At 55.6% G+C, this 26,217-nt stretch overlaps 1 protein-coding gene across 2 annotated transcripts in view; it reads left to right on the plus strand.

Moving 5' to 3' along the window:
- Positions 1-2,416: 2,416 nt before the first annotated feature.
- The window catches only part of MARK4 (microtubule affinity regulating kinase 4), a 29,450-nt gene continuing 5,649 nt past the window's right edge, over positions 2,417-26,217 (plus strand). Inside the window, exons 1-14 of one of the 2 annotated variants that reach the window (XM_036091534.2) lie at positions 2,417-2,752; positions 7,038-7,238; positions 9,870-9,923; positions 10,028-10,076; positions 10,761-10,826; positions 10,903-10,973; positions 11,739-11,795; positions 13,699-13,935; positions 16,985-17,104; positions 17,561-17,660; positions 19,008-19,117; positions 19,224-19,383; positions 23,177-23,394; positions 25,396-25,499. In XM_036091534.2, coding sequence (XP_035947427.1) covers positions 2,702-2,752; positions 7,038-7,238; positions 9,870-9,923; positions 10,028-10,076; positions 10,761-10,826; positions 10,903-10,973; positions 11,739-11,795; positions 13,699-13,935; positions 16,985-17,104; positions 17,561-17,660; positions 19,008-19,117; positions 19,224-19,383; positions 23,177-23,394; positions 25,396-25,499 — 1,598 coding nt within the window. In that variant the 5' untranslated portion in view covers positions 2,417-2,701. The remainder of the gene's footprint in view (positions 2,753-7,037; positions 7,239-9,869; positions 9,924-10,027; positions 10,077-10,760; positions 10,827-10,902; positions 10,974-11,738; positions 11,796-13,698; positions 13,936-16,984; positions 17,105-17,560; positions 17,661-19,007; positions 19,118-19,223; positions 19,384-23,176; positions 23,395-25,395; positions 25,500-26,217) is intronic. The other variant, XM_036091535.2, reaches the window with a different exon arrangement.

Genomic DNA, 26,217 nt, shown 5'->3' on the forward strand with positions numbered 1-26,217 from the left:
GAGAGCCCAAGCTGGGGGAGCAGCAAGCAGAGGGAGAAGCAGGCTCATCATTTTTAAGGTTCAGCATTTTGTAGCTTCCCCCCTCGTTTAGCCTCAGTGCCCTCGTCTGGGAAGTGGGGTGGGGCCACTGCTGGGGTCAGGGGAGCCGGGGTGGGGCCTGAGGTGTGGTGGGCAGGTGTGTGGAGGGAGGGGATCTGCCGCCCCCTCGTGGTGCCTGGGAGAACTGCAGCTCTCCCTGCTAAGCCTGGGAAGGAGTGACTCAGCTCCCCCAACCCATCCCCAAGACCCCAGCCCTCACCCTGCAGAGCCCTTGGGATCTCAAAACTTCCAGAACTCCGGCCTGAACTCCTCCCTCTCTGCATCCCACCATCCCTGGGACTCCTTGGGCCCCATCTGCTGAGTAACAACAGTAATGTCATCCACTTATGAAGTTCTAATCTGTTCACACGCGGAGCTTTTACGTATATAGTCTCATTAATTTACTGCAGACTGATTTTTCAGGGACAGGAAGCCATAGTGGTTAAGAGCCCAAGTTCCAGAGTTTGGAGGCACTTTGTTTCAAATCTCAGTCCTGCTGCTCACCAGCCATGTGACCTTCAGCCTGTGATTTTTCTTTTTTTTTTTTTTTTTTAATTCTTAGGCTCTCTGCTTCCTCATGTGTAAGTGGGGCTGATAATGATGGTCCAACCTCACAGGGTGGCAGAAAGGATAAAGGGCTCAGAGCCTGACACAAAGGAAGCCTCTGTGAGTCTATGTAGCTGATAGGATCAACCAGTGATGTGCTGATAAATGTTTCACAACCAGCTCTCTGGGGGGTTGGGGGCAGGGAGCCTTGATTTGTGGCGTGTGCCAATTTCCATGGTGTAAATATTCCCACCATGACTAATTCAAGCTTGAATTCAGTGATGTCAAGCTACAGTGATGTCACTGAAAGAGTTTTGGGGGGCAGAGATGCGCAGTAGCACGTCATACAGTTGTATCTCTATGAACGTACAATAGATGTAAATAACCTCAGGATCACAGATAATAGTAAAATGTAGTAAAATAATTGGGTTGTGATGAGTATTTATTACCTTTGTTTTCAGTATAACTTATTTAATTACATGTTTGCATAATTCAATTTTTTATAATGGCTGTTTAACAACCAGTTCCAAAATTCCTGCGACTTTAACAGTCAGCTCACTCGGGCTGACTCCAACACACCGTTGTTGGCATCACACCCCTATTTTAGAAAGGGAAACTGAGGCTCGAGAAGATGATCAGTCAGACAGGGGCAGGGCATGGATCCCGTCCCTCCAAGGGCTGTGGGATTCTGGGGCCAGGGCGGGCTATGCAATGCCCCTCTTTCTTTCATCCCACCCTGGTCTAGAGGGCATGGGTGGTCCCCGCAGTACTGGATGACCTCAGGGAAGCCCTTGCCTCTCTGGTTTCAATTTGCCCATCCCGACAGCAGCTGCACCCTGCAGGTGAATACTTACACAGGGCTCTCTGACACCTGCTTCAGCCCTGCCAGGAAGGCAACCTGTCTATCCTTCCCCTCACTTTATAGGTTGGGAAACTGAGGTCCGCCCTGAGTCACAGAGCTATAGGGAGAGTCCTCAGATCCCAGCTGGGGTGCACAGGAGAGGAACCGGTAGCCACGACCTGGGGCTCTGGAGTTTTCTGGGAGGTGGGAGGCAACCTGGCTAGAGACGGTGGTCAGGCTTTGCCAGTGGTTCTGCCTAGCACACTCTGCCCCCGGCACCCTTAGCCCTACGCGCCCAAGAACTTCCTGGGCCCCTCGACCGGAGAGAGGGTGGCTGGGAGGGAGAATGTGGACAGCGCCGTCTGCCTGGTTCTCGTCCCTGGGGGCTTCTCTGCCTCTGTCGCTGTCTCCAGTCTCCTCACAGGTCTCTGAGTCTCTGTCTCTCTTTGTCTCTTTTTGCCTCTCCCTCCGTGTCCGTGTGTGGGTCTCTCAGGCTTTGTCGCTCTCTGTGTCTCTGTTCTCTCTGAATCTCTGTCTCTTTGTGTGTGTCTCTTTCCCTGTGTTTTCTCCCTCTTTCTTTCTCTTATTGTCGCTCCGATCTTTCGGCTCCCTTTACATCTCTTTGTGTGTCTGGGTCTCTCCCCACCTCTGTCCCTCTCCCCTTGTGTCTCTTTGTCTCTCCCTATCTCTGCGTCTCTCAGTATCTTTCTCTGCGTCTCTGGCGCTCTGCCCCGGCGTTTCTCCCCTTCTCTTCCGGTGAGTCTCTACACTCCTGTGAGAACACGCTCCCTACCGACGCGCCCCGACCTGCCTCCGCCCCCAGAGCCCCCGGCTAGCCCGGGCCTGCGCCTTTAAGGGCCGGCGGCAGAGGGCGGGGTCTCGGCGGCCCCGCCCTGCCCGCCCCTCCCCCTGACGTCCCTTCCTCCCCAGCCCCTCCACCGCCTCCCTCCGCCGCCGCCCGGGCCGGCTCCGCGCCCCCTCCCCGGCCCCCGCCCGCCCGCCTGCCCGCCGCCCCCATGGCGCCCCGGGCCCCCACTGCACGGGGCCACTAGGACCCTCGGCGTCCCCTTCCCTTCCCCGCCCTGCCCCCCTCTCCCGCGGCGCGAACCCGGGTGTCCACGGCGCCCAGCTTTTGAGCTCGCGTCCCCAGGCCAGCGGGGGGGGAGGGGAAGAGAGGGGACCCCGGGACCCCCGCCCCCCCCACCTGGCCGCCCAGTCCCCCGGGATCCGGAGAAAATGTCTTCGCGGACGGCGCTGGCCCCGGGCAACGATCGGAACTCGGACACGGTGAGTGGGGCCCGGCCCCTTGGGGAGCGCCGGTCGGGTTCAGCCGCCGAACCCCTCGTCCTGGTGTGCCCCTCGCCGCGCGAGCCCCTACCTGCATTCCCCGGGCCCGGCCCAGCTTGCCACCTCCCGACCCCCGCCCGGACTTCCAGGCCTCTCGACCCTCCCCCACTCCAGCTCAGCCCGACCCCTGGGGGCGCCCCTCTCTCGGGACCCCTCTCTTGTCCCTCTGCAGACCGCTTCCGCTCGGGTCTCTTCCCTCCAGGAAGCCCCCTCCTCTGCCTTCCAGGAGCCCCTCCCTTCTCCGGCGTGTTCTTAAGCCCCTTCCCCTCCTGGCCGCCCGCATCCGATAACTCGCCCCCTCCCGGATTTGCAGGGCTCCTGACCCCAAGGCCCGGCCCTGGCCCTCTCCCAGGAAGGCCTGGCCCAGTCCTGCCTCTGGCTCCGGCCTTCCCCATCTGGATGTGGGTGCCGGGCTCCCCAGGAACCCCCCTCTTCTCATTCTCAGCCCTCCGCCCCTCTGGATCCTCCCAGATCCTGTGGGCACCCCCTCACAGGAAGCCGGTTTCCACCTTTTCCTGGGCCCAGGGCCCTTTCTAGCTTGTTCAAGGTCTCTCCACTCCCAGGCCTGGCCCCTATCTTCCAAGCAGCCCTGTCCCTGGATTCCCAGTACCCCGGGCCCCCCCCCACCCCCCGCAGTAACCCCCAGACCGTCTCTGGCCTTGGCCTCCAACTTCCAGGCCCCTAGCCTAGTCTGGGATTTCTAGGCCCTGAACTAGTCTGACTCCAGGCCTCATCCTCCCTGTATCAACTTCTCAGCTTCAGGCAAGCCCCCTCCCCAAGCCCCCAACCCCTTGATCCCCTCCTAGGCCAGGAGCTTCCTCCCAGGACACCACCTCTTCCCCTAATCTCCAGGTCCCCATCCCTTCTGCCCCAGGGCCTCCCTCTTCCTTCCTGGGGGTCTGGCCTCCCAGGGAAACCCCCTCCTCAGCTTCGGAGGCCTCTCCCCACTCACAAGGCTAGGCCCCAGATCCTCCTTCCAGAAGACTCCCGGACTCGAAGCCTGGGGTCTTGCCCTGGCTGTAAGCCTTCTTCTCTTGGGGTCTGTCTGCTGGAAACCTCCTCCCCAAGTTTCTAGGCCCTTTTGACATCCACAAGGCTCAGGCTTTCTTCTTCTGGGTTGCCCCTTGCCCAGCAAGCCCCTTCTCCAGGACTTGCATGCTCCTGGACCTTTCTCTGCTCCCAAAGACTAGAAACTCCTAGAAACCCCCTCCTTTAACTTCTAGGAGTTTCCTTGGCTCTTCTGAGTTCCACTGCCCCATGGCTTTAATCCTTCCCATTATTCCCAGGCCCTCTGTCCCTATACCACAGCCCAGAACAGTCCTGGGAGACCCCCCCCTTCCCATCTCCCCGGTTTCTGATTACTCTCAGCCCTTCCAAAGGGCCTCCCACCACCCCCAGCTGGGGTCTTTGTCCCTTTTCCCCTAGGCCTCTGCTAGGTCCCTGCACCCCCACCCAGCCACCCTCACTCCAGATCTCCCACCAGAGAGACTGATCTCCGTCCCTTCATCCTGCAAGACCCTCCCTCACAGAGAGCACCCCCCCCCCCCCGCTGCCGCCGCTGCAGCCCACCTACGATAGGCCAGACTCTGATTTGGAGTCTCCAGTGAGATCCCCATCCCTCCCCCAAGTCCCTCAGGAAGTGCCAGGGAGCCCACGGGCCCGGGTTCAAATGCTGGCTCTCTCTGCCAGCCGGTTGGCGCTGTGTCCTCAGACTACTCGTTCTTCCTTTCTGTGCCTCGGTTTCCTGCTCTGGAAAGTGGGGATGATCACTTGAGTCCCTCAGAGGATGACTCGAGATGACACGGGGGAAGCCTGGTACATAGGACGCACTCCGCACTTGTCCGCTGCTATCGTGAATAGTCACAATATGAGTCAGATGGGCCATGCGTTCTCCACCTGGGGGCTGTCATCGGGTGGTTGCAGGAGCTCACGGATCCCCTCCCTGCTCCGAGCCTCAGTTTATCTCGAAATAGGGTTGATGATAGCACCTCCCTCTTAGGGATGTTTTAGGGAGCCAAGGAGAGGATGTGAGTAAGATGCACTTCAAATCTAGTTTCTGTCCCTCCCTAGCTGTGTGACCTCAGGCAAGTGACGTCACCGCCGTGAGCCTCGGTGTCCTCATCTGTAAAATGGGGCTCATCCGAGCACTTCCTCCTCTTTCGTGGTCCAGACTTGTGCCTGGTGGGCATTTGAGGAGGGCCAGTCCCCTTCTCTCCTCTTGTCTCCTGTCCTCCCAACTAGTGTGTAAGTCCTGCTTGTCTGTCCTGCCTGGGGCTCACCTCTCCCTCTGGAACTGGAGGTCTCAGGCTCTTCCCGTGCCACCCGGTTACCATGACAACAGCCATGTGGGGTCATGCTCCCCCACCCCAAGTTCTAGCCCCCCCCACCGCCGAACTCTCTGGAGGTTCCCTAGCAACAGGCCCCGTGTTGGGGCGCCAGCCGGGCGGGAGGGAGGGAGCCGGGCCAGCTGGTGGTGTGGGCCAATTTTAGCTCCCGCCCCCGGCCCCTGGGGGCTCTGTCACCCACTGCCCCAGCCGTCCCTTGCAGGGGTCCCTCAAGCATGCTGCTTTCAGTGGGGTGCCAGCCCACCCCCAGTTTGGCTCCCCTGGTGCCACCTGATGGGGATTCTTCTCCCAGACCTTATCTCGATGGGGATCAGGGCCTTATCAGCCAGGATCTCCACCTCCCTGCCTGCCCTCCTTCCCCTGGGCTGAGACCTGGGGTTGTGAGCAGCTCAGTGGGATGTGGGTAAGAGCTCAGTACTCAGGAGCCACCAGGCCCGGGATCAAATCCCTGACCTTGGCCAAGGTGCTCACCCTGCCTCAGCCTTGGGGGTCCCTGTCTGGAGAGTGTGGATGGTAACTGGACCCAGGCGGGAGGCCCCGGGTGAGGGCACAGTGGGCAGCGGGCATGTGGTTAGGGCCGCAGCGGCGGCGGTGGTCCTTCTGCGCCTTGTGGGGGAACTGTGTGACCTTGACATGGTACCTTCTCTCTCCAAGCCTCAGTTTCTCCTCTGGAGTGTGAGGATGTAGGTTCCGCCCTCAATGGGCTCCCGTGGGAATTAAATGGAGATGAGGTGCTTACTAGCCCGAGCCTTGGCCCCGTAGTAAAAGCAGCGTAATAAAAACATGTAGGAGTGTGAGTCAGCGTGATAAGGTGATGGTGAGGGTCAGCAACTCTGGGCTAAACTCTGTCTTGCTCTGGGCCTCAGTTTCCCCACCTTAAGACGGGGATGATGACCGAATCAGACAGTAGCCATGCGGATTCCCTGTTGCCTACCTGGCCTTTCTCCTCCTCAGCAACCTTTGTCCCCGCGCTTCCCACCCCCGCCCCGGGAAGCAGGGAGGGCAGCGCAGGGTCTGAGCAGAGCCACCTCTGCTGGGGCCTCTGGCTCCCTCCGCAGCCTGCACCCTGGGCCCCAGCGCTGAAAGGGAGGCACAGTCCCTGGGGCTCACAATCAGGAGCAGGCAGTGACCTGCGGGGGAGAGGCCCAGGAGGGACAGGACAGCAGGAACAGAACGTCGGGGACAGATGGGAGCGCGGGTGTGGGAGACAGCGGTTCCCAGGGCGGTGGGGGGGCCACGAGGGGGAGGCAACAGTGTTGCCACGGGAGGAAGGTAACCGTGTGGGGCTGGAAGGTCAGGGCAGAATGAAAGAGTGTTGGTTACAGTGTTTGGAGTCGAATTTGGGGCAAGAAGAATTGGGAGAAAATGTTAGGGGCAGTAAGCTGGGAATAAAATGCTGTTCTTGGGGTTCAGAGTAGAATCGGGGGGTGGGGGGCTGGCGGATGGGGAGGTGATGGGTGACCCGGGAAGTCGAGAGCAGCGAGAGAGACCTGGGGTGGAGTTGAACCCAGGTTGAGGACACAGATTGGGATTGAGGGCCACAGTGTTTAGAGTAAAATACTGTGGTCCCAGCACCTGGAAAAGGAAGTTGGGGGTAGACTGAATGTCGGGATTTGGGGGGTGGGGAGAGGAGCCTGATGTCTGGGACCCCGGATGCTGCAGAGTTGGGGGACCCCAGCGTTTTTGTTCTTGGAGGCGTCTTCTTGTAGCAAGAGATGGGGACCCCCAAAGGCAGCGTGCTTCTCTCTGGCCCGCGTTCGAGAAGGACCACGAAGGGGCCAGTGGCCGTGGCTGGAGCCAACCGCCCCAGCCCACGGGAGCCACCAAAGGCGGGATCGGATGGGCACTGCCCACCACTCACGCTCCGTCCCCCCGTCCAGCATGGCACCTTGGGCAGTGGCCGCTCCTCGGACAAGGGACCGTCCTGGTCCAGCCGCTCCCTGGGTGCCCGCTGCCGAAACTCCATCGCCTCCTGTCCCGAGGAGCAGCCCCACGTGGGCAACTACCGCCTGCTGAGAACCATTGGGAAAGGCAACTTTGCCAAAGTCAAGCTGGCCCGGCACATCCTCACCGGCCGGGAGGTGAGTGGGGGGATGGGCGGGGTGCGGGGCCCAGTCCTGCGGCACCAGCATTGTGGGAGGTGGGGCGAAGTCAGACTTGGCCCTCGCTTTGCTTTGTGATCTCAGGTTAAGTCCCTGACTCTCTCCGGGACAGGTCAGGACATCTCAGATTTGTCCAGAAGAATCCAAGTAGAATTGGGCTACCGTGGGAATTAAATGTAGATGAGGTCCTTATTAGCCCAGGACTTGGCCCGTAGTAAAGGCTATTTAATAAAAAACCATGTGGGTGGGGTGCCTGGCTGGCCCAGTCAGTAGAACATGTGCCTCTTTTTTTTTTTTTTTTTTAAAGATTTTATTTATTTATTTGACAGAGAGAGACACAGCGAGAGAGGGAACACAAGCAGGGGAAGTGGGAGAGGGAGAAGCAGGCTTCCTGCTGAGCAGGGAGCCCGATGCGGGGCTCGATCCCAGGACCCTGGGATCATGACCTGAGCCGAAGGCAGACGCTTAACGACTGAGCCACCCAGGCGCCCTAGAACACGTGCCTCTTGATCTCTGAGTCATGAGTTCAAGCCCCACGTTGGGCCTAGAGCTTAAAAAAAAAAAAATGATGTGGGAGTATGAGGTGATGGGAGGACATCAGCTCTAGAATAAACCGTGTTCACCTCTGGGCCTCAGTTTCCCCACCTTAAAACAGGGATGATGGCGCATTAATGGCCAGTGCTCATTAAATATCGGTCATCGTCCCTGGAATTGTTGGGAACTCTCAGATCGCGGGCAGAGCCATGCGTTGTGTTTCTAAGAATTCACACGGCTTTTGTGTCTAAACCCGGACCACCTCCCCGTTGCAGTGGTGGGCTTTGGTTCCGTCAGATCTTGCAGCGATCTTCATGAGACCCCACGAGAACTCACTGGAGTTCTCAATTCCCCACAGTCCCATTCTTCTTGCCCCCAGAGTAGGGCAACATTACTGTGCCCACACAGACCTGACCTTGTAACCTAGATATGAAGCCTCTCACTCACGCCAGGGGGAGGGGGGAACTCCTCTGTTCCCCTTTAATTTTAGAGGACGTGGCTGGAGCGATTTCCGCTGCCTCGGATGAACTCTGTCCTGCCCACACGCCATCCACACCAGACACACAAAAGATACCAGGCTCCTATGGTTTTATGGGCATGTTCTACCAAACATTCCGATTTTATGCCCATCCTTCCAGAGATTAACGAAAGAGGTTCCACTGCCCAGCTGATTGGAAGTGCTAGCTGCATGATGACCAAGACGTCAGAACGAGCTACGGATACCATTATGGGCTGGCCTTACATGTGAACATAGATCCAAAAATCTCAAACAGAATATTAGCAAAGAGACCCGTCACATCAGTTAAAGAAAGCCGTGTGATGACAGAGCTGGGTTCATCCCAGGAATGCACAGTTCTTTTCAAATTGACAATTTATTCGTGTACTTCGCCACGTTCCCAGATTCAAGGAGGGAAACCATATGATCGTCTCAATACTGGCATGAAAAGTGCCAAAATTAAAAACCCGTTCGTGAGGATATGAGAAAAGCTAACGGACCCTCTCCCGCACAAAGAATACGTCGTTCCCCTTGTGTGGATTTTGAACTTGATTCCAGGGGCTTCCTAGAGGATCAGCTTCTAAGGAAACAGGGCCTCTCAGGGGAAGGATTCTGTAATCCAGGGGATCTGGGGGTGGCCCCAAAACCCTTTGGGAAAACTATAGACCTAGAGCTGAGTTAAGACTTTTAAAGGTCCCTCACTACTGAAAAAGTTATGGGGCTCTGCCCCAAAGTGCAATTCAAAATAAAAACTTAACCCCACTGCAGGATGCATATAAGGAGAGTTCATTAACTTTCCGATTCTTCCCCCATGGTCACTGCTCAAAGCTCTTTTAAAACTAGGGGTCCCTGGCTGGCTCACTTGGAAGAGCATGCAGCTCTTGATCTTAGGGTCGTGAGTTCGAGCCCCACGTTGGGTATAGAGATTACTTAAAAAAATTTAAAAAGTAAATAAACTATACGTATTTTCTTCAGTTTTAGATGTTTAAGAGGTAAACTTGATCAGGCTGCATGAGTTCAAACCCCAGCCCACAAACTTCCTAGCCATGTTACCTTGGCCAACTGCCTGAGCAGTTCTGTGCCTCAGTTTCCCAGCTTGTAAAATGGGGATAATTCTAACACTCATACTGTGAGGATTGAAAGAGTTCTCGTTTGTAAAGCACACAGACTGAGGCCCGGTGACTCCTCAGGAAATGTTAGCTACAGTTATTTATTGTTTCACAATTCATGCATGCAAGACAAACAAGACATGCTGGGTGAATGGTCTGAGGTGCCCTCACAGAGGGGCCCTCAAAAGGTCTCACTCTCACACGCATTCACACAGGCCCCTGAGTAGCCCCACCCAGGCCCTGCTGTGGAATAGGGGATATTTCCCTGTAGAAGTCAGGGAACACTGGACACAGTGGCTTGTGCAAAGGTCCTGAGGCCCAGATCTCCCATCCACCAGGAACGGCCCTGATTGAGGGCTTCCTGTGAGAGGGGGCAAAGGAAGGACACTCCTGGGCAATCTGGGTTGGGAGGGCCTTTCCCAACTCGAGCCCTTGGCACCTTGATCTTTTACCCCTTCCTTCCACCTCCAGGTCGCCATCAAGATCATTGACAAAACCCAGCTGAACCCCAGCAGCCTGCAGAAAGTGAGGCCTAGGGAGAGGGAGCGGGGTGGGGACAAGGTTGGGAAGAGGGTCATCGAAACCGCCCACCCTCATCTTTCTCTTTCTTCTTTTCTGGCCATGCCCAGCTGTTCCGGGAAGTCCGCATCATGAAGGGCCTAAACCATCCCAACATCGGTGAGGAGGGGAAGAGTGTGGGCTCAGAGACTACCAACTGGGGCACTTGGCAGAGGAGAGAGTTGGGGGACAGAAGAATCGGCAGTTTTCACAGTTAGAAAGACCTATTTTCTCTTAGCGGTGTCGCTGCTCACTGGCTGTGTGACCTTGGGCAAGTCACTTAACCTCTCTGAGCTTCAGTTTCCTCCTCTGGAGTGGGGTTTATAAGAGGGCCTACTTCAAGGTCATTGTGGGGTTTGGATAAGACTGAGCATTCGAAACACTCCATTCAGAACTAAGCTGGGGGACCTGGTCTGATTACTGTCAGCAGCAGTGAGCACTGTCCTTGTCATTGTGAGGCAGAGGGGAGACAAGACTTAGCCTGGCCTGGATGTGGCCACAACATTTATTCATCCACGTGTTTGTTCACTCAGGAAATGTTTATTGAGTGGCTGCTATCTGGCATAAGCAGGAAAGAAAACAGACACAAATCTCGGCCTCAGAGAGCCGACTTTCTTGTGAGAGAGAAAGTAGGAAAGGTGGTGAAGTAGGGCTGAGGAGTTTGGGAAATCTTGCCATCAGTAGGGAGCCATGGAGCGTTCTTGAGTAAGGGGTGTTCTGGTCAGCACATGCGTAGTTACAGAGTGTGGGCGGAGCTGGGGGGTTCTCGTCCCAAATAACCCTGCTCCCCCCGGGTCCTTGCAGTGAAGCTCTTCGAGGTGATCGAGACGGAGAAGACGCTGTACCTGGTGATGGAATATGCAAGTGCCGGTGAGGCGTCCCTCCCCGCCCTGCCCCCTGCACCCCCCGCGCCCCTCGCTGACCCCACTTGGCCTCTGCCCTGCAGGAGAAGTGTTTGACTACCTCGTGTCCCACGGCCGCATGAAGGAGAAGGAAGCTCGAGCCAAGTTCCGACAGGTGGGGGCGGTCAAGGCCGTGGGCAGGGCTGAGAGTGGCGCCCCATCCCCGGGCAGGAGGGGGTCTGGGGGCATAAGTCCGGGTGTCCACGAGCCTGCAGACGCCCGGGTGTGAGGATGCCCTAATGCAGGTGTGCGGGTGGCAGACGTGTGGGTGCGAGGGTGGGCCCAGTGCGTAGGAGCGTGGTTAACAGGTGCCAGGGTCCCGAAGCCTGTGAGTGGGGCAGTGCGGATACGGCGTGGGGGAAATAGGTATTTGGGTGCCCAGATACGAAGGGTGTAGCTGTGCGGGTAGAAGTGTATGCGTGAGGGGGCCCGGGTGTCTGGCTAAGGGGTGCGTGTCTGATGGGGGGAGGGATTTGAGCCAGGGTGTTGGTCCACGACTGTCCAGATGCCCTGACGGGGCTAGACTGGGTGTATTGGGGCAGAGTGTCTGTCTGTGGGTATGCGGTGTTCTTATGTGTGTTTCCAGATGGGAAAGTCGGGAGGGGACCAGTTGTGATGTCCTGGTTCCGAGGCCCCTGCCGGGAGGGTGTCCAGGGGTCTGGGGGTGTCCGGGTGTCTGAGTGGGGATGTGGGTCTGTGCAGGGCCCTTGGCATTTCCCACTGTGATTGAATCGGAGCATGAGGCCCCAGCATCCCGGCCTGTGCCTAGGGGAGGAGGCCTGGGGCTCTGGGTCTTGGTTGTGAGTAGGTTCATGGGGCCGGAGAGAGGCCGAGGGCTTTGGGGCCCCAGGTCACTGACCTTCTCTTCCCTCCGTTCCAGATTGTATCGGCCGTGCACTATTGTCACCAGAAAAACATTGTACACAGGGACCTGAAGGTGAGCCCCCCACCCCACGGCAGGCTCCCCACCGCAGCCCGCACTTGTCCCCAGTCCCGCCTCCAGGCCCCCTGGGGATCCCCTGTAGCCTCCACATTCCCTCGCTCTTCTCCCCGTCCTCCTCCCTCAGCATCCAGGGCCCCTTGACTCTTTCCCAAGCTTCTGCGGCAGAGGAAGGCCAGCAGATGGGGGAGCAGGTAGGGAGGTGGGGGCAGGAGGAGAGAACAAAGGAAAGGAAACAAAACGTCCGCGGACACTGCACACGATTACGTGTGTGCCGAACAAGGACTCGATAAAGGGTTCACCGCTCTCAGAGCCTCTGGAGCCTTGGCATCTCTCAGACTTTAGGACATTCAGGAACCTTCGAGAACTGAGGTTTTAGAGCCCCAGAGTCACATGGCCTCTGGGCCTTAGAATCGCAGGCATCTCCGAACTCAAGAAGGACCTTTGAGAGAGAGAGAGAGAGCGAGCCCCTGAGGCTACTCCGAGCAAGGAAGGGACTCAGCCAGCCTGGACCCCCCACCCCCCACCCCGCTCCACACCTCCCACCCTGAGAACCACACGTCTCAGGGCTTCTCGACCCAGACCGGAGAGAGAAATGTTTGTCCTGCTCAGTCGAGTTGTCTTGACTCTCGTTTCTGGAACACCTCCTGTGTGCTAGACGCCGTGCCTTAAGGAAGGTCTTCTCAAGGTATCAATAGTGAAGGACCGGGTTTGTTCTAATATTTTCAATTCCCAGTCCGCCCTGACAAATACTTTTGTGAAGTACAATAAAAATGAAGTGGGCGGGGGGGGAAAGATGTCCAAAATACAAGACCAATTTTTTAAAACTATTATTACATTAAAAAAAACAAACAAAAAACCGACTGTCAGATTGCTCTAGAAGTTTCTAGACACATTCCGTGTCTGTACCGACCCCCTGAGAAAGCCCCTTGAGGCTTGGGAGTTTGCCGTCACCTGGAGGAGGCACGCCCCCTGGTGGAGGGTCCTGGAAGTGGCTGAAAGGGATTTGGGGAATCTGATTAGTGCACCCCGGGTGGGGGTGGGGGCCAACCTGACCTGAGGGAGCCACCCAGACACGGGGTTGTGGCTAGGTGACAGAGCTTCAAACGCTAGGAAGGGAAGTGTCACCTCTGAGCAAGGTTGAGATGCCATTACGTTGAGGTGTGTCTTTATGGGTTCTCTGCCCCTGTTGGGTTGGAGGTGGGGAAAGGAGGTAGGGAGACCATGAGGAAGCCGGACGTGCAGGTGGCCTGGCCGGGGAAGGGCCGTGGCTGGGACCAGCCAGACATGGGCAACACTTTGAAGGGCTATATGTATCCAGATCTACAAGAGGCAGGAAGCTGGAGGCTCCTTCCACACTCAAGCCATGGCGAGGCCAGGCCTCTTTTGGAGTCTTGCTGTGGGCACGGGGTGGTCTCCCTAAGGCTCCGTTTCCTTGCTCGCGAAATGGCATTTATAAGAATGCGTGCCACCAAAGGTAGACAGAACCTTGATTTTTTTTTTCATTTTTATGAGTCTTGAGCAGTCAGTGCTCATGTTGGTTTTTTTTTTTTCCTGCTGGGTAAACTGAGGCTCAGAAAGGGGCAGGAGATTGCCTGAGGACCCCCAGCTCTGCAGACCACATGGCATAATAATGGCTAATGTTATATAGTGCTTATTGGGTACAAAAGATTGTTCTAGGCCTTTTAGGATTCACTTAATGCTCAGACAGCCCTGCGAGGTAGAAGCTATGATTATCCTCCTTCTTTGGATGAGGAACCCGAGGCCCAGACAGATAAAGTCACTGCCCAAGGTCACACGGGGAGTAGGGGACCGGGTCACAGTCAGTACTGGGTTGGGGGGCGGCTCCGGAGCCCGTGCTCCTGTCCACCACACACGTCTACCTTCTACCCCCTCCCAGGCTGAGAACCTCTTGCTGGATGCCGAGGCCAACATCAAGATCGCTGACTTTGGCTTCAGCAACGAGTTTACGCTGGGCTCAAAGTTGGACACGTTCTGTGGGAGCCCCCCGTACGCCGCCCCGGAGCTGTTCCAGGGCAAGAAGTACGACGGGCCAGAGGTGGACATCTGGAGCCTCGGCGTCATCCTGTACACCCTCGTCAGTGGCTCCCTGCCCTTCGACGGGCACAACCTCAAGGTGCTGGGCGGGGCCAGCAGTGGAGGTCTTCATCTCCCGGGAGGGTCTCCCCGGCCCCCTACAGTTGGGCCCGCAGCCCCTCCCCCCACACCTGCTCCGTAGAGGGCCAGAGGGGTGGCGGGGCTGGCCGGGTCAGGTTCTGATTTAGGCTTTACAGATAACGGTGTGAACAAAAGAGACAAAAATCTCTGCCCTCCAACATGCTGGCCCTTGAGAGCCTGCTAAGTGGGAAAAGCCAATCACGAAGGCCACCTGTTGTGTGATGCCATTTCTACGAAACGTCCAGAACGAGCAAATCCAGAGACAGGAAGCAAATGAGCGGTTGCCCCAGGCTGGGGGAGTTGGAGAACAGGCTTTCTCTGGGGGGATGGAAACGTTCTAGAACTGCCCGGTGATGGCCACATAACTCGGAGAGCGCACTCACAACCTTTGAATCGGGCACTCCAAATGGAAAAATCCCTGCCCTCACGGGAAAGAGCAGAGCAGGTGATGTGGGTGGGTTGTGGGGGGGTGCGGTGGGGGGAGTCTCTGCGTGGAGCTCTGTGCTGGCGACTGGGGACTGGCCTGGTCTTTGAAAACAAAATAAATAAGCAAAACGTACATCATGTCAGAATCTGGCCAGTGCTGGGGGGTGGGGGTGGGGACGGAGAACCACCTTCCGGAAGGCGCTCTGGTAGCGAGCGTGGGGCCGCGTCGGCCCCGTCGGTCTGTCCGGGCGCATCGTTCCTGATGGACTGTTTGGGGGTTAGTTGCAGCACCACGTCCCTCTGTCCCTGAAGGGGACCCACAGCAGGTACCTCCTGGGACGGGGTTATTTTCCTGTCTGCGGCCACACTCGGGGAGAACCGTGGTGGTGCAGTCCTGGCCACGCTCCGATGTCCTCAGCTGTCCTGAGACTGTCCCTGTAGCTCTTTCTCTCCCGCCCCAGTGTTTATTCAGGCTTCCGAGTTGCCCGCAGTTGACCGGTGTCTTAAAAGCCTCCTTTCATCTCGAGCAGTTCCTCTGTCTTTCGTGCCGTGGCTTTGTGGAGCTTTGTGGTCCTCGGGCCAGTTGTGCTGCAGGGCCCCCCCTCAGTTTGGGGTGAGCGGCGTTTCCTCGTGATGGGGTTCCGGTGGTGCGAGCAGGAACGCTCGGTCTTCTCGAGGTGGCCCACGAGCTAGGAGCGCTCAGGAGGTCAGGGAGGTCGCTGCCGAGGACAGGCCACAAGAGCAGGGACCTGAGTGATGAGGAGGAGGGAGCCCCCCGAGCGGCCAACCCCTCTGAGCCTCAGGCTCCCGCTCTGTTCCGCATCTCTAGGGTAACCAGCCTTGTAGCCGCGATTGGAGGGCTCGCTGAGATCAGGCGTGCAAAGCGCTCATGATCACAGGATGATCTGAACCCCAAGCATGAAGCCAAGGGACCTTTTCCGAGGGCAAGGCCAGTGTCTCACCTGCCCCAGGCCCTTGTTGCCTCCTGCTGTCCTGGTTCGCCCCCCGCAGACCCCCCGAAACCTTTCCGGGGAAAGGAGACAGGCAGCTGGGGGCAGGTCCCCACTCTGTCATTTCCTTGTGAAGCGACCTGGGACATACCCCCGTTTCTGAACCTGTTTCCCCACCTGTAAGATGGGGAGGTGAAGAGTATTCACTTAGGGCCCCACTGGGTGTCTGAAGCCCTCCCCCGGGGACCTGGCACCTGGCCAGGGCGTTAGACTCGGGAGCCTCACCAGTGATGGTGTTGACAGCCCGGTGGCTACTTCTCACCATCTTTGAGGTGAGAAGGGTGGAGCGGTGGTTACACAGCACGGGCTCCGGAGCCGGACTGCCTGGGGTTCAGCCCCGGTCCTGCCATTTTCTGCCGCAGGCTCTTCCCGCAAGTGACTTACCGTCTCTAGGCCTCAGTCTCCTTGTCTGAAAAATGGGCATCATAGTCCTGCTTCGCAGCTTTGTTGTGAGCACAGATGTGCCTTGCATAAAGCACTTAGAACACTGCCCGGCCTCGGGGTAAGTGCTCTGCTCTGAAAGTGATACTCAGTATTATTAAATATGCACGACCCTTCAGGGTTGCGCTGGTCTGCAGACCCAGGAGGCTCCCAGGCGCATGCCTCTTCCAGCCCTTTGAGGAGAATGCGGGGAAGGGGGCTCCCAGGCCAGTCCCCAGCACAGAGCTCCACGCAGAGACACCCCCCGCCCCAACCCACCCACATCACCTGCCGTCCCTCCATTTCCTGAGGATGGAAGGGGCTCTCGCTGGTGCGCCATGGCGTGGCGCGTGGGATTTATTTTCTCTGTCTTGGCAGGGCCCCTCATAAAAGGCCCTTTACCAAAAAAAGGTCTGCGTGTAAATCAGTTCTCATTCTTTGGGACTACCAGGGGGGTCTCGTAGTTCTTTGGAAAGACAGGCATGCCTAGGGGAGGGGGAATCCGAGGGGTGGGAGGCGGGTGGGCAGGATCCCGCCGCCCCCACCCCCCCCCCCACTCTTCACCCTTCCTAAACCTCATATTGAAGTAGCACTTGCTCTGGGCCAGACATGTGCTGGACATTTTACTTAAACTCACTCACACCCTGGCCTGGCAAGTGGGCGCTGGGAGCCCTGGGTGCAGAGAAGGAGACTGAGGCCCCGGATGCTGACTCGCGTCTGACCCGGCTTGTAGAATTCGCTTTCTCTGTGAGATTTCCTCGGAACGAAGTCGTATACAGGGCTCCCATTTTAGAGATGGGGAATTGTGCTGAGGAGAGAGGGGTGGGGACGCCTGGGTGGCTCAGTCGGTTAAGCGGCTGCCTTCAGCTCGGGTCGTGATCCCAGGGTTCTGGGATCGAGTCCCGCATCGGGCTCTCTGCTCGGCGGGGAGCCTGCTTCTCCCTCTCCCTCTCCCTGCTGCTCCCTCAGCTTGTGCTCTCTCTCTCAAATAAATAAAATCTTAAAAAAAAAAAAATTAAAAGGGGTGGGTTTTTGCCACCTGTTGCTTCTGTGAGGGGAGAAAGGTGTGCGTGCGCGCGCGTGCATGCGTGTGAGTGAGTGATGGGTGGGGAGGTGGGGTGGACCCCTCCCCCAGTAACCCCGTCCCCCCAGGAGCTGCGGGAGCGAGTCCTCAGAGGGAAGTACCGGGTCCCTTTCTACATGTCAACAGACTGTGAGAGCATCCTGCGGAGATTTTTGGTGCTGAACCCAGCTAAACGCTGTACTCTCGAGGTAAGCCCCAGCCCCGCACCCCTCCCATTTCAACCTTCGTGCCCTCATTTCTCCTCTCCTGTGTCCATCTGCTTAAGATCGCGGCTAGGAGGGGGAGGGGAGCCAGGCAGCCCGGGAAAAGACTCCCGGGCCGTCTCAACACCACCCCCCAAACAGCTTCGCCCACTCCCCGCCATGCCAGTAATTAGCTAATGAGCTCCTAGGCTTATTATAGGGTGCTGGGGACCCAGATGATGCGGAGGAGGGAGGTGACATCAGGAGGGGTGCTGGGGGTGCGGGTGAGGAGGTGCTAGCTGTCAGGAAGCCCTCGATTCTGGGGTGTTAGGTCTTGGAGGTAGGGGGCAGGGCAGGTGGCCCTACCTGGGGGCCTGCCTGGGCGATGGGGAGCTGTATTTTCCCCCAGTTTCTTCTGACATCTGTCTTCCCCCTTCCCTGTCCTGCCTCCGATTCCTGCAGCAAATCATGAAAGACAAATGGATCAACATCGGCTATGAGGGTGAGGAGTTGAAGCCATACACAGAGCCCGAGGAGGACTTCGGGGACACCAAGCGAATCGGTGAGGGTCAGGGAGAGCAGGTGCCCCAGCTCCTCAGAGCTACGGGCCACAGAGCCAGGGGTGGGAGCTTCCCAGCACCTGCCCCTCGGGTCAGCGCATGAGAGAAGTTTGCAAGGCAATTAGGGAGAGTGGAGAAGTCTAGGCTCCCATCTCTGTGCTGCTACTTTCTAGCTGTGTGACCCTGGGCAAGTGGCTTCTCCTCTCGGTGCTTCTATTTCCTCATCTGTTAAAACAGGACAATCGTAGAAACGATCGTAGGGTTGCTGTGAATATATTAAATGAGTTAATCTACGTAAAGTACTTAGTTGTGACTGTTAAGACACAAAAAGAAATTGCAGATCACGTCTAGAAGTATTTGGGCACAAGTCATCGGTAACCCGCATGTTTGGGGAAAACCCCCATGTAGGCATGTGCCTCACCCACCTACCCTTTGATCCCAGATCCTCCAGCCTGGAGCCCTTGACCTCTTGATCCCTAAGGCATTAGCTCTGCAAGAGTCCCTTAGGAACTATCCAGTGACCCTCAAGGCCACCAGCAGAGCTGGCTGCATTAATCAGGATTTTTGTGGTTTTACAGAAGACAAAACCCAAGCCCTTCTAGCTTAAGCCAGTAAGAAGAGTAATAGGCTGAACCATTTGAAACTGCCATTTTTATAGGTCAAAAATTGTTAACATCAGCAATTCTGTGTGGTTATAACCTAATCGTGGTAACTGATTCATTCACATAACTAAAAAGCCCAGGGTATGCCGGCCTTCAGGCATGGCTGGATTCAGGTGCTCAGAGACAGTCGTTGGGAATCTTAGTGGTGGCTTCTTTCCCAGGAAGCTCTGGCCACAGGAACGAGCTGGCAACAGCAGATCCTAGCACCTGGACACCCCCTCAAGAACAGGAGCCGCTTTCCTGAATGTGCCAATAGAAGCTCTAGGCTGGTGCCCATTGGCTACCCCTGAACCAATCAGTCTGGCTTTGGGGATGGAATGCTCTGATTGGCCAGAGCCAGGTCATGTGCCCACCCTGAACCAATCAACGTGATTTTGGGTCTGGAGCGTTCTGAATGGCCAGACCTGGGTCATCTGCCTGCCCTGAGCCAATCAGTGTGGCCTTGGGGGTGGAAGACTCTGGTCAGATCTGGGTTATGTACCTGCCCTTGGGGTTTGGCGCAGGCAGGAGTCTGCCCGGTGATGTGAGCAGGAAAGAAATGTTCTTCCAAGGAAATCAGGGTGCTGCTGGCAGAAGGGGGTACGGATCCCGAACAGGCCAAAGAGCAGGCGTTGCTATGTGATGCAGAAACGAGTGGAAGGGAAGGGTCTGGGGAGATTGAACCTCCTCTCCATCCCCCTCTCCCAGAGGTGATGGTGGGTATGGGCTACACGCGGGAAGAAATCAAAGAGGCCTTGACCAGCCAGAAGTACAACGAAGTGACCGCCACCTACCTCCTGCTGGGCAGGAAGACTGAGGTCAGAAGGCGCCAGGGGCATTTGGGATGCGCGATGCCCGGGGTGGAGGGACTTCTGGGGCAGAGGGGACAGAGGCTGAGGCTCCTCGTCTGTCATCCTCCTGCAGGAGGGTGGGGACCGGGGCACCCCGGGGCTTGCCCTGGCACGGGTGCGGGCGCCCAGCGACACCACCAATGGAACGAGCTCCAGCAAAGGCACCAGCCACAGCAAAGGACAACGGAGCGCCTCCTCCACCTACCACCGGCAGCGCAGGCATAGCGACTTCTGTGAGTATGGCCCCGCTCCCCCACACGCCATCCCGGGCCCCGAGGCCTCAGACCTCTGTTACATCAGGGTTGTCTGGACCACAGGCAACAGAAACCCCTGCTCGAGCCAGCTGCAGAGGAGGGAGGAATTTCATATAAAGATGCAGGGACATTATAGGGAACTTGGAGGCGGGAACACACAGCCAGGGTCAGGAAGGGATTGGAAACTGAAAAAGCAGCCAGAGCAGATACTGTTTTGTTTCTTGCACCCTCTCTGTTCTTGGCTTTTCCTTTCTCTCTTATGTATCTCCCCTTATCTTTTTCCCAGTCTCTCCCCTTCCGTCTCTCAACTCCAATTTAGAGACCAGCCCAAGTGATAGCTGGAATCCCTTTGTTCCACCTGTCAGGGATAGAGCTCTCACAGTCAGGGTCCACTTGGGATCAGGACATAGGAGGACACATTGCACAAAGTGGCTGCTGAGAGCCTGCCCTCTGGCTCTCCTCCACACTGAAAATTTGAAAGGCCCTTCCTAGTGGAAAGGGGCTGGGCAGACACCCACCTGTACCCCACATTCTGTAACTGAAAGATATCACCCACAGAAGATAGAGTTTACCACCACCAACACCACAGATTAGGCATGGAAACTTCCAAGAGGTCTCTTACCCACACCCTCTTCAAATGTGAATCCTCCCAACTATTCTTTTTTTTTATTTTTTAAAAGATTTTATTTATTTTTGTGAGAGAGAGTGCACATGTGCATTAGTGGGGGGGAGGGTCAGAGAGAGAAGCAGGCTCCCTGCTCAGCAGGGAGCCTGATATGGGGCTCGATCCCAGGACCCCGGGATCATGACCTGAGCTGAAAGCAGACACTTAACTGGCTGAGCCACCCAGACGCCCCCTACCAGCTCTATTGAGAAATAATTCACACACCACACAATCCACCCATTCAAAGCGGACAATTCAGTGGTGTTAGTATCCACAGATACTAACAGCAGCCATCACCACAATCCACTCTAGCACATTTTCATCGCCCTAGGAAGAAACCCCACAAGCCCTAGCTAGCCATCAACCTCCAAACCCCCATCCACCACCCTGTAGCCCCTGACAACCACCAATCCATTCCCTACCTCTACAGATTCCCCCATCCTGGACATTTCGTGTGAGAGGAATTATACAATGCATGGCCTTTTGTGTCTGGTTTCTTTCACTTAGGATAACGTTTTCATCCACGTGTTAGCATGGACGAGCACTTCGTCCCTTTTAATGGCCCAGTAATGTTCCATGTCGTGGATCTACCACATTTTATTTTTCCATTTGTCAGCTGATGGACATTGCATTGTTTTCGCCATTTGGCGCTTGTGAATAACGATGCTGTGACCGTTCACGTGCCGGGTTCCGTATGGACGTATGTGGCCATTTCTCTTGGGCATGTGGTAGGAGTGGACTTGCCGGCTCACGTGGTAACGCCATGTTTAGCCGTGTGAGGAACGGCCAGCGTGGTGTCCAACTCCCCACTTTTTTGCAGCCCTCCTTCGAAATGCTTTACTCTGGGACAGGCATTGGCATGGGGAGGGGGGTGTCAGGGAAACCCACGCGTCACTCCTAAGCAGGAAGTTGTGGGATTCTGGATGGTCAAGTCATTTCCCTTCCCTGGATTTCCTTTTTCCACCTATAAAATAGCCAGATTGGCACAGAAAGTCGCTAAGAAGCTTGTGACCCTGGTTACAACATATCACCTTAAAGAACACTCACATGGAAACTTTCTGGGCTTCTGGGGTTCTCGGAGGATTGTCGATGGGTGCCCCGTGTCCGTCATTGCAGAGCTTGTTACGGTTCTGGGACTTTGGAGCATGAAGGTTCCTGAGGATGTAACACATAGAAGTTTCGACTGTCCGAAGTTCGTGAACATACTTAAACCTGCTGGTTCTAAGACGATAATTTCCTAAGATGTTCCAAGGGACCAGATTTGTTTGTTTTGCTTTTGAGATGAATACAGTCACATCCTTCAAAATTTGATAGTACAAGGAGGGTAGACAGTAAAAAAGTTTTCATTGGACACCCATCTCCAGCCCCCAGTTGTCCTTGGAGGCAGCCACTGTGACCAGTTTGGGAGAGATTTTATTCATAAATACATGGAGTTAATCCCTGAACAAGGCGGGGGTTAGGGCACCAACCCCCTGTGCAGTCGAAAATCCACATATAACTTTTGACTCCCCCCAAACGTAACTGCTAATGCCTGCCGTTGACTGAAAGCCTCACTGATAACGTAGTCCGTCAACACATTCTATGTTGTATGTGTTATATACTGTATTCTTACCATAAAGCAAGCTAGAGAACAGAAAATGTCCTTCAGAGAATCTTAGGGAAAAGACCTCTGCAGTACTGTATGGTATTTATTGAAAAACATCCACATAGAAGTGGACCCGCGGAGTTCAAAGCCGTGTTTTCAAGGGTTGACTGTATATAAAGATAGAAACAAAAAGGAGATAGAGAAAAAGAAAAGAAACATAGAGGCACCTGGGTGGCTCAGTCGCTTGAGCGTCAGATTCTTGATTTTGGTTCAGGTCAGCTCAGGTCGTGAGATCGAGCCCTGCGTCGGGCTCCATGCTCAGCGGGGAGTCTGCTTGAGATTCTCTCTCCCTCTGCCCCTCTGCCACTAAAAAAAAGTTAAAAAAAAAAAAAAAAAGAGAGATAAAGATGTATAAATACAATACTAACATATTCACATACCATAAAGGTAACGTTCTCACCTTTTAAGACATGATAGCCTTTTAAGATGTTCATGTATAAGCAAGTAAATAGAGATAAATAGAAATCTATACGTTTCCCCTTTCACAAATGACAGCATACCTTAGACGTCGGGCCCTGCCTTTTCTGCTCTACAGTCTGTCTTGAAGATCACTGTGTCTTGGTACATAAGCAGCTTCCTCCTTGTACAGAAATAGCTTGACTTCATTTAGCCATTCCCCTCCTAAGGGGCACTTGGGCTGCTCCCAGTCTTTTGGCCTTAAAAAAAAATAGCAATGCGGGGTGCCTGGTGGCTCAATCAGTTAAGCGTCTGCCTTCGGCTCAGGTCATGATCTCAGGGTCCTGGGATCGAGCCCCACTTCGGGCTCCCTGCTCAGTGTGGAGTCTGTCCCTCTCCCTCTGTCCCTCCCCCTGCTCATTCTCTCTCTCTCTCTCTCTCAAATAAATAAAATATTTTTAAAAAATAGTGATGTGGGGGCGCCTGGGTGGCTCAGTTGGTTAAGTGTCTGCTTTCGGCTCAGGTCATGGTCTCAGGGTCCTGGGATCGAGCCCCATGTCGGGCTCCCTGCTCAGTGCGGAGTCTGTCTCTCTCCCTCTGTCCCTCCCCCTGCTCATTCTCTCTCTCTCTCTCTCAAATAAATAAAATATTTTTAAAAAATAGTGATGCGGGGCACCTGGGTGGCTCAGTTGGTTAAGGGTCTGCCTTCGGCTCAGGTCATGGTCTCAGGGTCCTGGGATTGAGCCCCACGTCGGACTCCCTGCTCAGCAAGGAGTCTGCTTGTCCCTCTCTCTGGCCCTCCCCCCAACACATGCTTTCTCTCTCTCATAAATAAAATCTTAGAAACAAAACAGCGATGCAGTGAATAACCTACACGTGCATCATGTCATTTCCATGGAGTTGCGGGGGGGTCAGCGTGTGCATCTGTCATTGGGACAGATCGTGTCAGCTTGGCCCACGCAGAGCTTGTAGCCTATGTGAGGAATTCTGAGGTTCTAAGGATCACCCCGAGTAGGTTCTGGCCTTTCCAGGTGATGCGAGCCCTGACTGTCCCCTCCCTCCACCAGGTGGCCCATCCCCCGCACCCCTGCACCCCAAGCGCAGCCCAACCAGCACCGGGGAGGCGGAGCTGAAGGAGGAGCGCCTGCCAGGCCGGAAGGCGGGCTGCAGTGCTGCCGGAAGCGGGAGCCGGGGACTGCCCCCCTCCAGCCCCATGGTCAGCAGCGCCCACAACCCCAACAAGGCAGAGATCCCAGAGCGGCGGAAGGACAGCACGAGCACCCCTGTGAGTGGCCAGGGCTGGGGGATGTGACCGCCTGGTTCACACTTTTCAGACCCTGCTGTTCCCTATCCTGTTCCCCAGACCTACCACACAGGACTCCTTGTTCTGTCTGTTCATTCGTTCATCCCGTTGACATTTGAGTGCTCTCTCCATACCCGAGCTTGTGCTGGAGGCTCGCATATAAATTAGCCTTCAGTGTCAGAAAGAAGCACTCTCCTTGCTTTGGGTAGGAGGGATTTCATACAGGGAATGAGGCACTTACAAAGTTGTAGGAAGGGCTGGTGGGGCAGGCAGTGGATTAGACCCGTAGGAGTGACACATCACCACCGCAGAACTGACCCACTGAGGGGGCTGCCACCTCTGGGGCGGACCCTAGCACTGTTGAATTCCAGGACACATGGTCTTGACTGTAATTCAAGACTCAGAAACACTGTTCTCTCCCAGAAGGGCCCTCGATGCCAGGAACTCTAATAACGGGCACTGAGGCTCTGCTGAGGCAAAGACCCTCATCTCATGACCTTGCCCGTGTAAGCAGGAGTCACAGGGGACAGAAAGGCCACTGCCACCCCAGTGCCACCTTCCAGATCTTCCCGAGTGCAAAGATTGGCAGAACCCATTCATACGCGGATCCTGAGCTGCAGAGGAGTCTGGGAAATGTAGTACTTGGCTTTCCTGCTTCTGCAGCTCCTCAAAAGAGGAGGTGTTAAGACCAGAGCTTGAATTGCACTGGTGAGCTGTGTGGCCTTGAGCAAGTGATTTCACCTCTCTGAGCCTCAGTATTCCACCCTGTGAAATGGGCTCATCAGAGGACTTGGATTGTTGTGAGGCTCTCGTAAGATCTTGGACATAAACTAACCGCCCACGGCATCCAGCTCAGTAAGCACTCAATACATGAAGGCTCTGGTTGTTGTTTTTACCTTAAAAAGGTGAAAAAAAAAGAACAGCAAATTAGCCCCCCACCAAAAGTAGAAGGAAGGAAATAAAAATCAATAAAGGAATAAGGAGAGGTACACTAGAGAAAACCAACAAAGCCACAATCCGGTTCTTGAAAAGATTAATACTATCATTGAACCCCACGAATTACTAATATCAGAGATCAAAAGGAAAACTCTGCCCCAACATAAAAAGACAGTAAGACGGTATTAGGAGCCACCTTATGCCAATAAATGTGACATCTTAGATGAAATGGACAGATGTCTTTCGAAACACAAGTCACTAAACTTGCTCGAGAAGAAACAGAAAATCTGAACAGTCTTATGTTCTTATCCAAGACCTTGAATCCGTAACTTAAAACTGCCCCAGAAAGAAAATTCCAGGCTCTAAGTGGTGGAATTCTGCCAACCACTGAAAGAAGGAATAATACCAACCTTAGAGAAACTTCCAGAGGACAGAAAATGAGGGATCAGTTCCCAGCACATTTGGGGAGGCAGCATGATCCCGACGTGTACTCCCTGACCCGACGGGGGTCGTAGTCCAGGGCAGGTGGGGATGGATAAGGGGACAGATATTGACGATACAAAGTGATCGAGGTGGCAGTGGGGGCCCCAGGAAGGCACCTGACTCAGCCAGCTGTATTATGAACCGACACCTGAAAGATACATAGGTGTGAGTCAAGGGGAAAGGTGGGAGGAATATCCAAGCAGGTGGGCCGGCCGTGCAAAGGCCAGGAGACTGCAAGTGTGCCATGGATAAGTATGCTACGGAAAGCTTCACACGGCTGGCCTGTTACCCAGGTGGGGCAGAGCTGGGAGAGGAGTGGGCAAGGCTGCCCCCTGGGCACCGCCCCTGACCCACTGTCCCTCAGCACCCCTGTCTCAGCTCCGTGACCCTTAGCCTGAGTTGCCGGGCTGGCTCGTTAACCTTTCCTTTCTCCCGGAGTAAACCATCACCTGCTCAGTCTTGGCCCCGGCATCGATCATAATGAAGGAGGCCAGGGAGGATAAGTGGGGAGTAGAGGGGTGTCCTTCCGCCCCCCTCACTCCCTCCTGGCCATGTCTCCCACAGAACAACCTCCCTCCCAGCATGATGACCCGCAGAAACACCTATGTTTGCACAGAACGCCCTGGGGCTGAGCGCCCCTCCCTGTTGCCAAATGGCAAAGAGAACAGGTATGGAGAGGGAGCAGCAGCGGGGAGCGGGGTGTAGGGGAGCGGGGCCCTCCTTGATCGAAGATGATAACCATTGTGGGGAAGGGGTGCCTTGGGGACTGGGGAGTGTGTGTGTGTCTGCCTTTCCCTTGGCAGAATCTACCCATGTCCTCTCGCCCCGCTGCCCGACCCCCCGAAAATCTTCCCCTCTTAATTAGTTAGTCATCGGCCCCAGGAAAGCAGTCTGCCCTGTTCTCCGCCTACGAGCCTTGGGAAACTGAATTGATTTTTTTTTTTTTTTTTGAATGATCAATTTTTAGAACTTGAGAGAAGCCCCAGAATGTCACAGCTTCAACATCCTCTTGTTGGCTGGTTTTCAGACTAGTTTTCCTGAGTCTGTTCGGTCTCTTTCAGCTGGCAAGTGAGGGAAACCAATGCGGACTGGCTGGAGCATAAAAGGGGAATGAATCAGGGGCGTCTGGCTGGCTCGGTCGGTAGAGCACGAGACCCTTGATCTCAGGGTCGGGAGTTCAAGCCCCGCATTGGGCGTGGAGCCTACTTAAAAAAACTGGCGTGGGGGGGCGGAGGTTGAATTAGTTCACATCATGATTCAAGTCCAGGAGTGAGCAGTGGGGCGGGCTTCGGGATAATGATACTCCCGCCCACCAGGACTCCAGGGCACGACACCCAGGTGCACTCTGGACAACACCTGACAAACGCGTGTTACTGTTTGGTGGGG

The sequence above is a fragment of the Halichoerus grypus genome, chromosome 15 (assembly GCF_964656455.1).
Source record: "Halichoerus grypus chromosome 15, mHalGry1.hap1.1, whole genome shotgun sequence".
Taxonomy (NCBI): Eukaryota; Metazoa; Chordata; class Mammalia; order Carnivora; family Phocidae; genus Halichoerus; species Halichoerus grypus.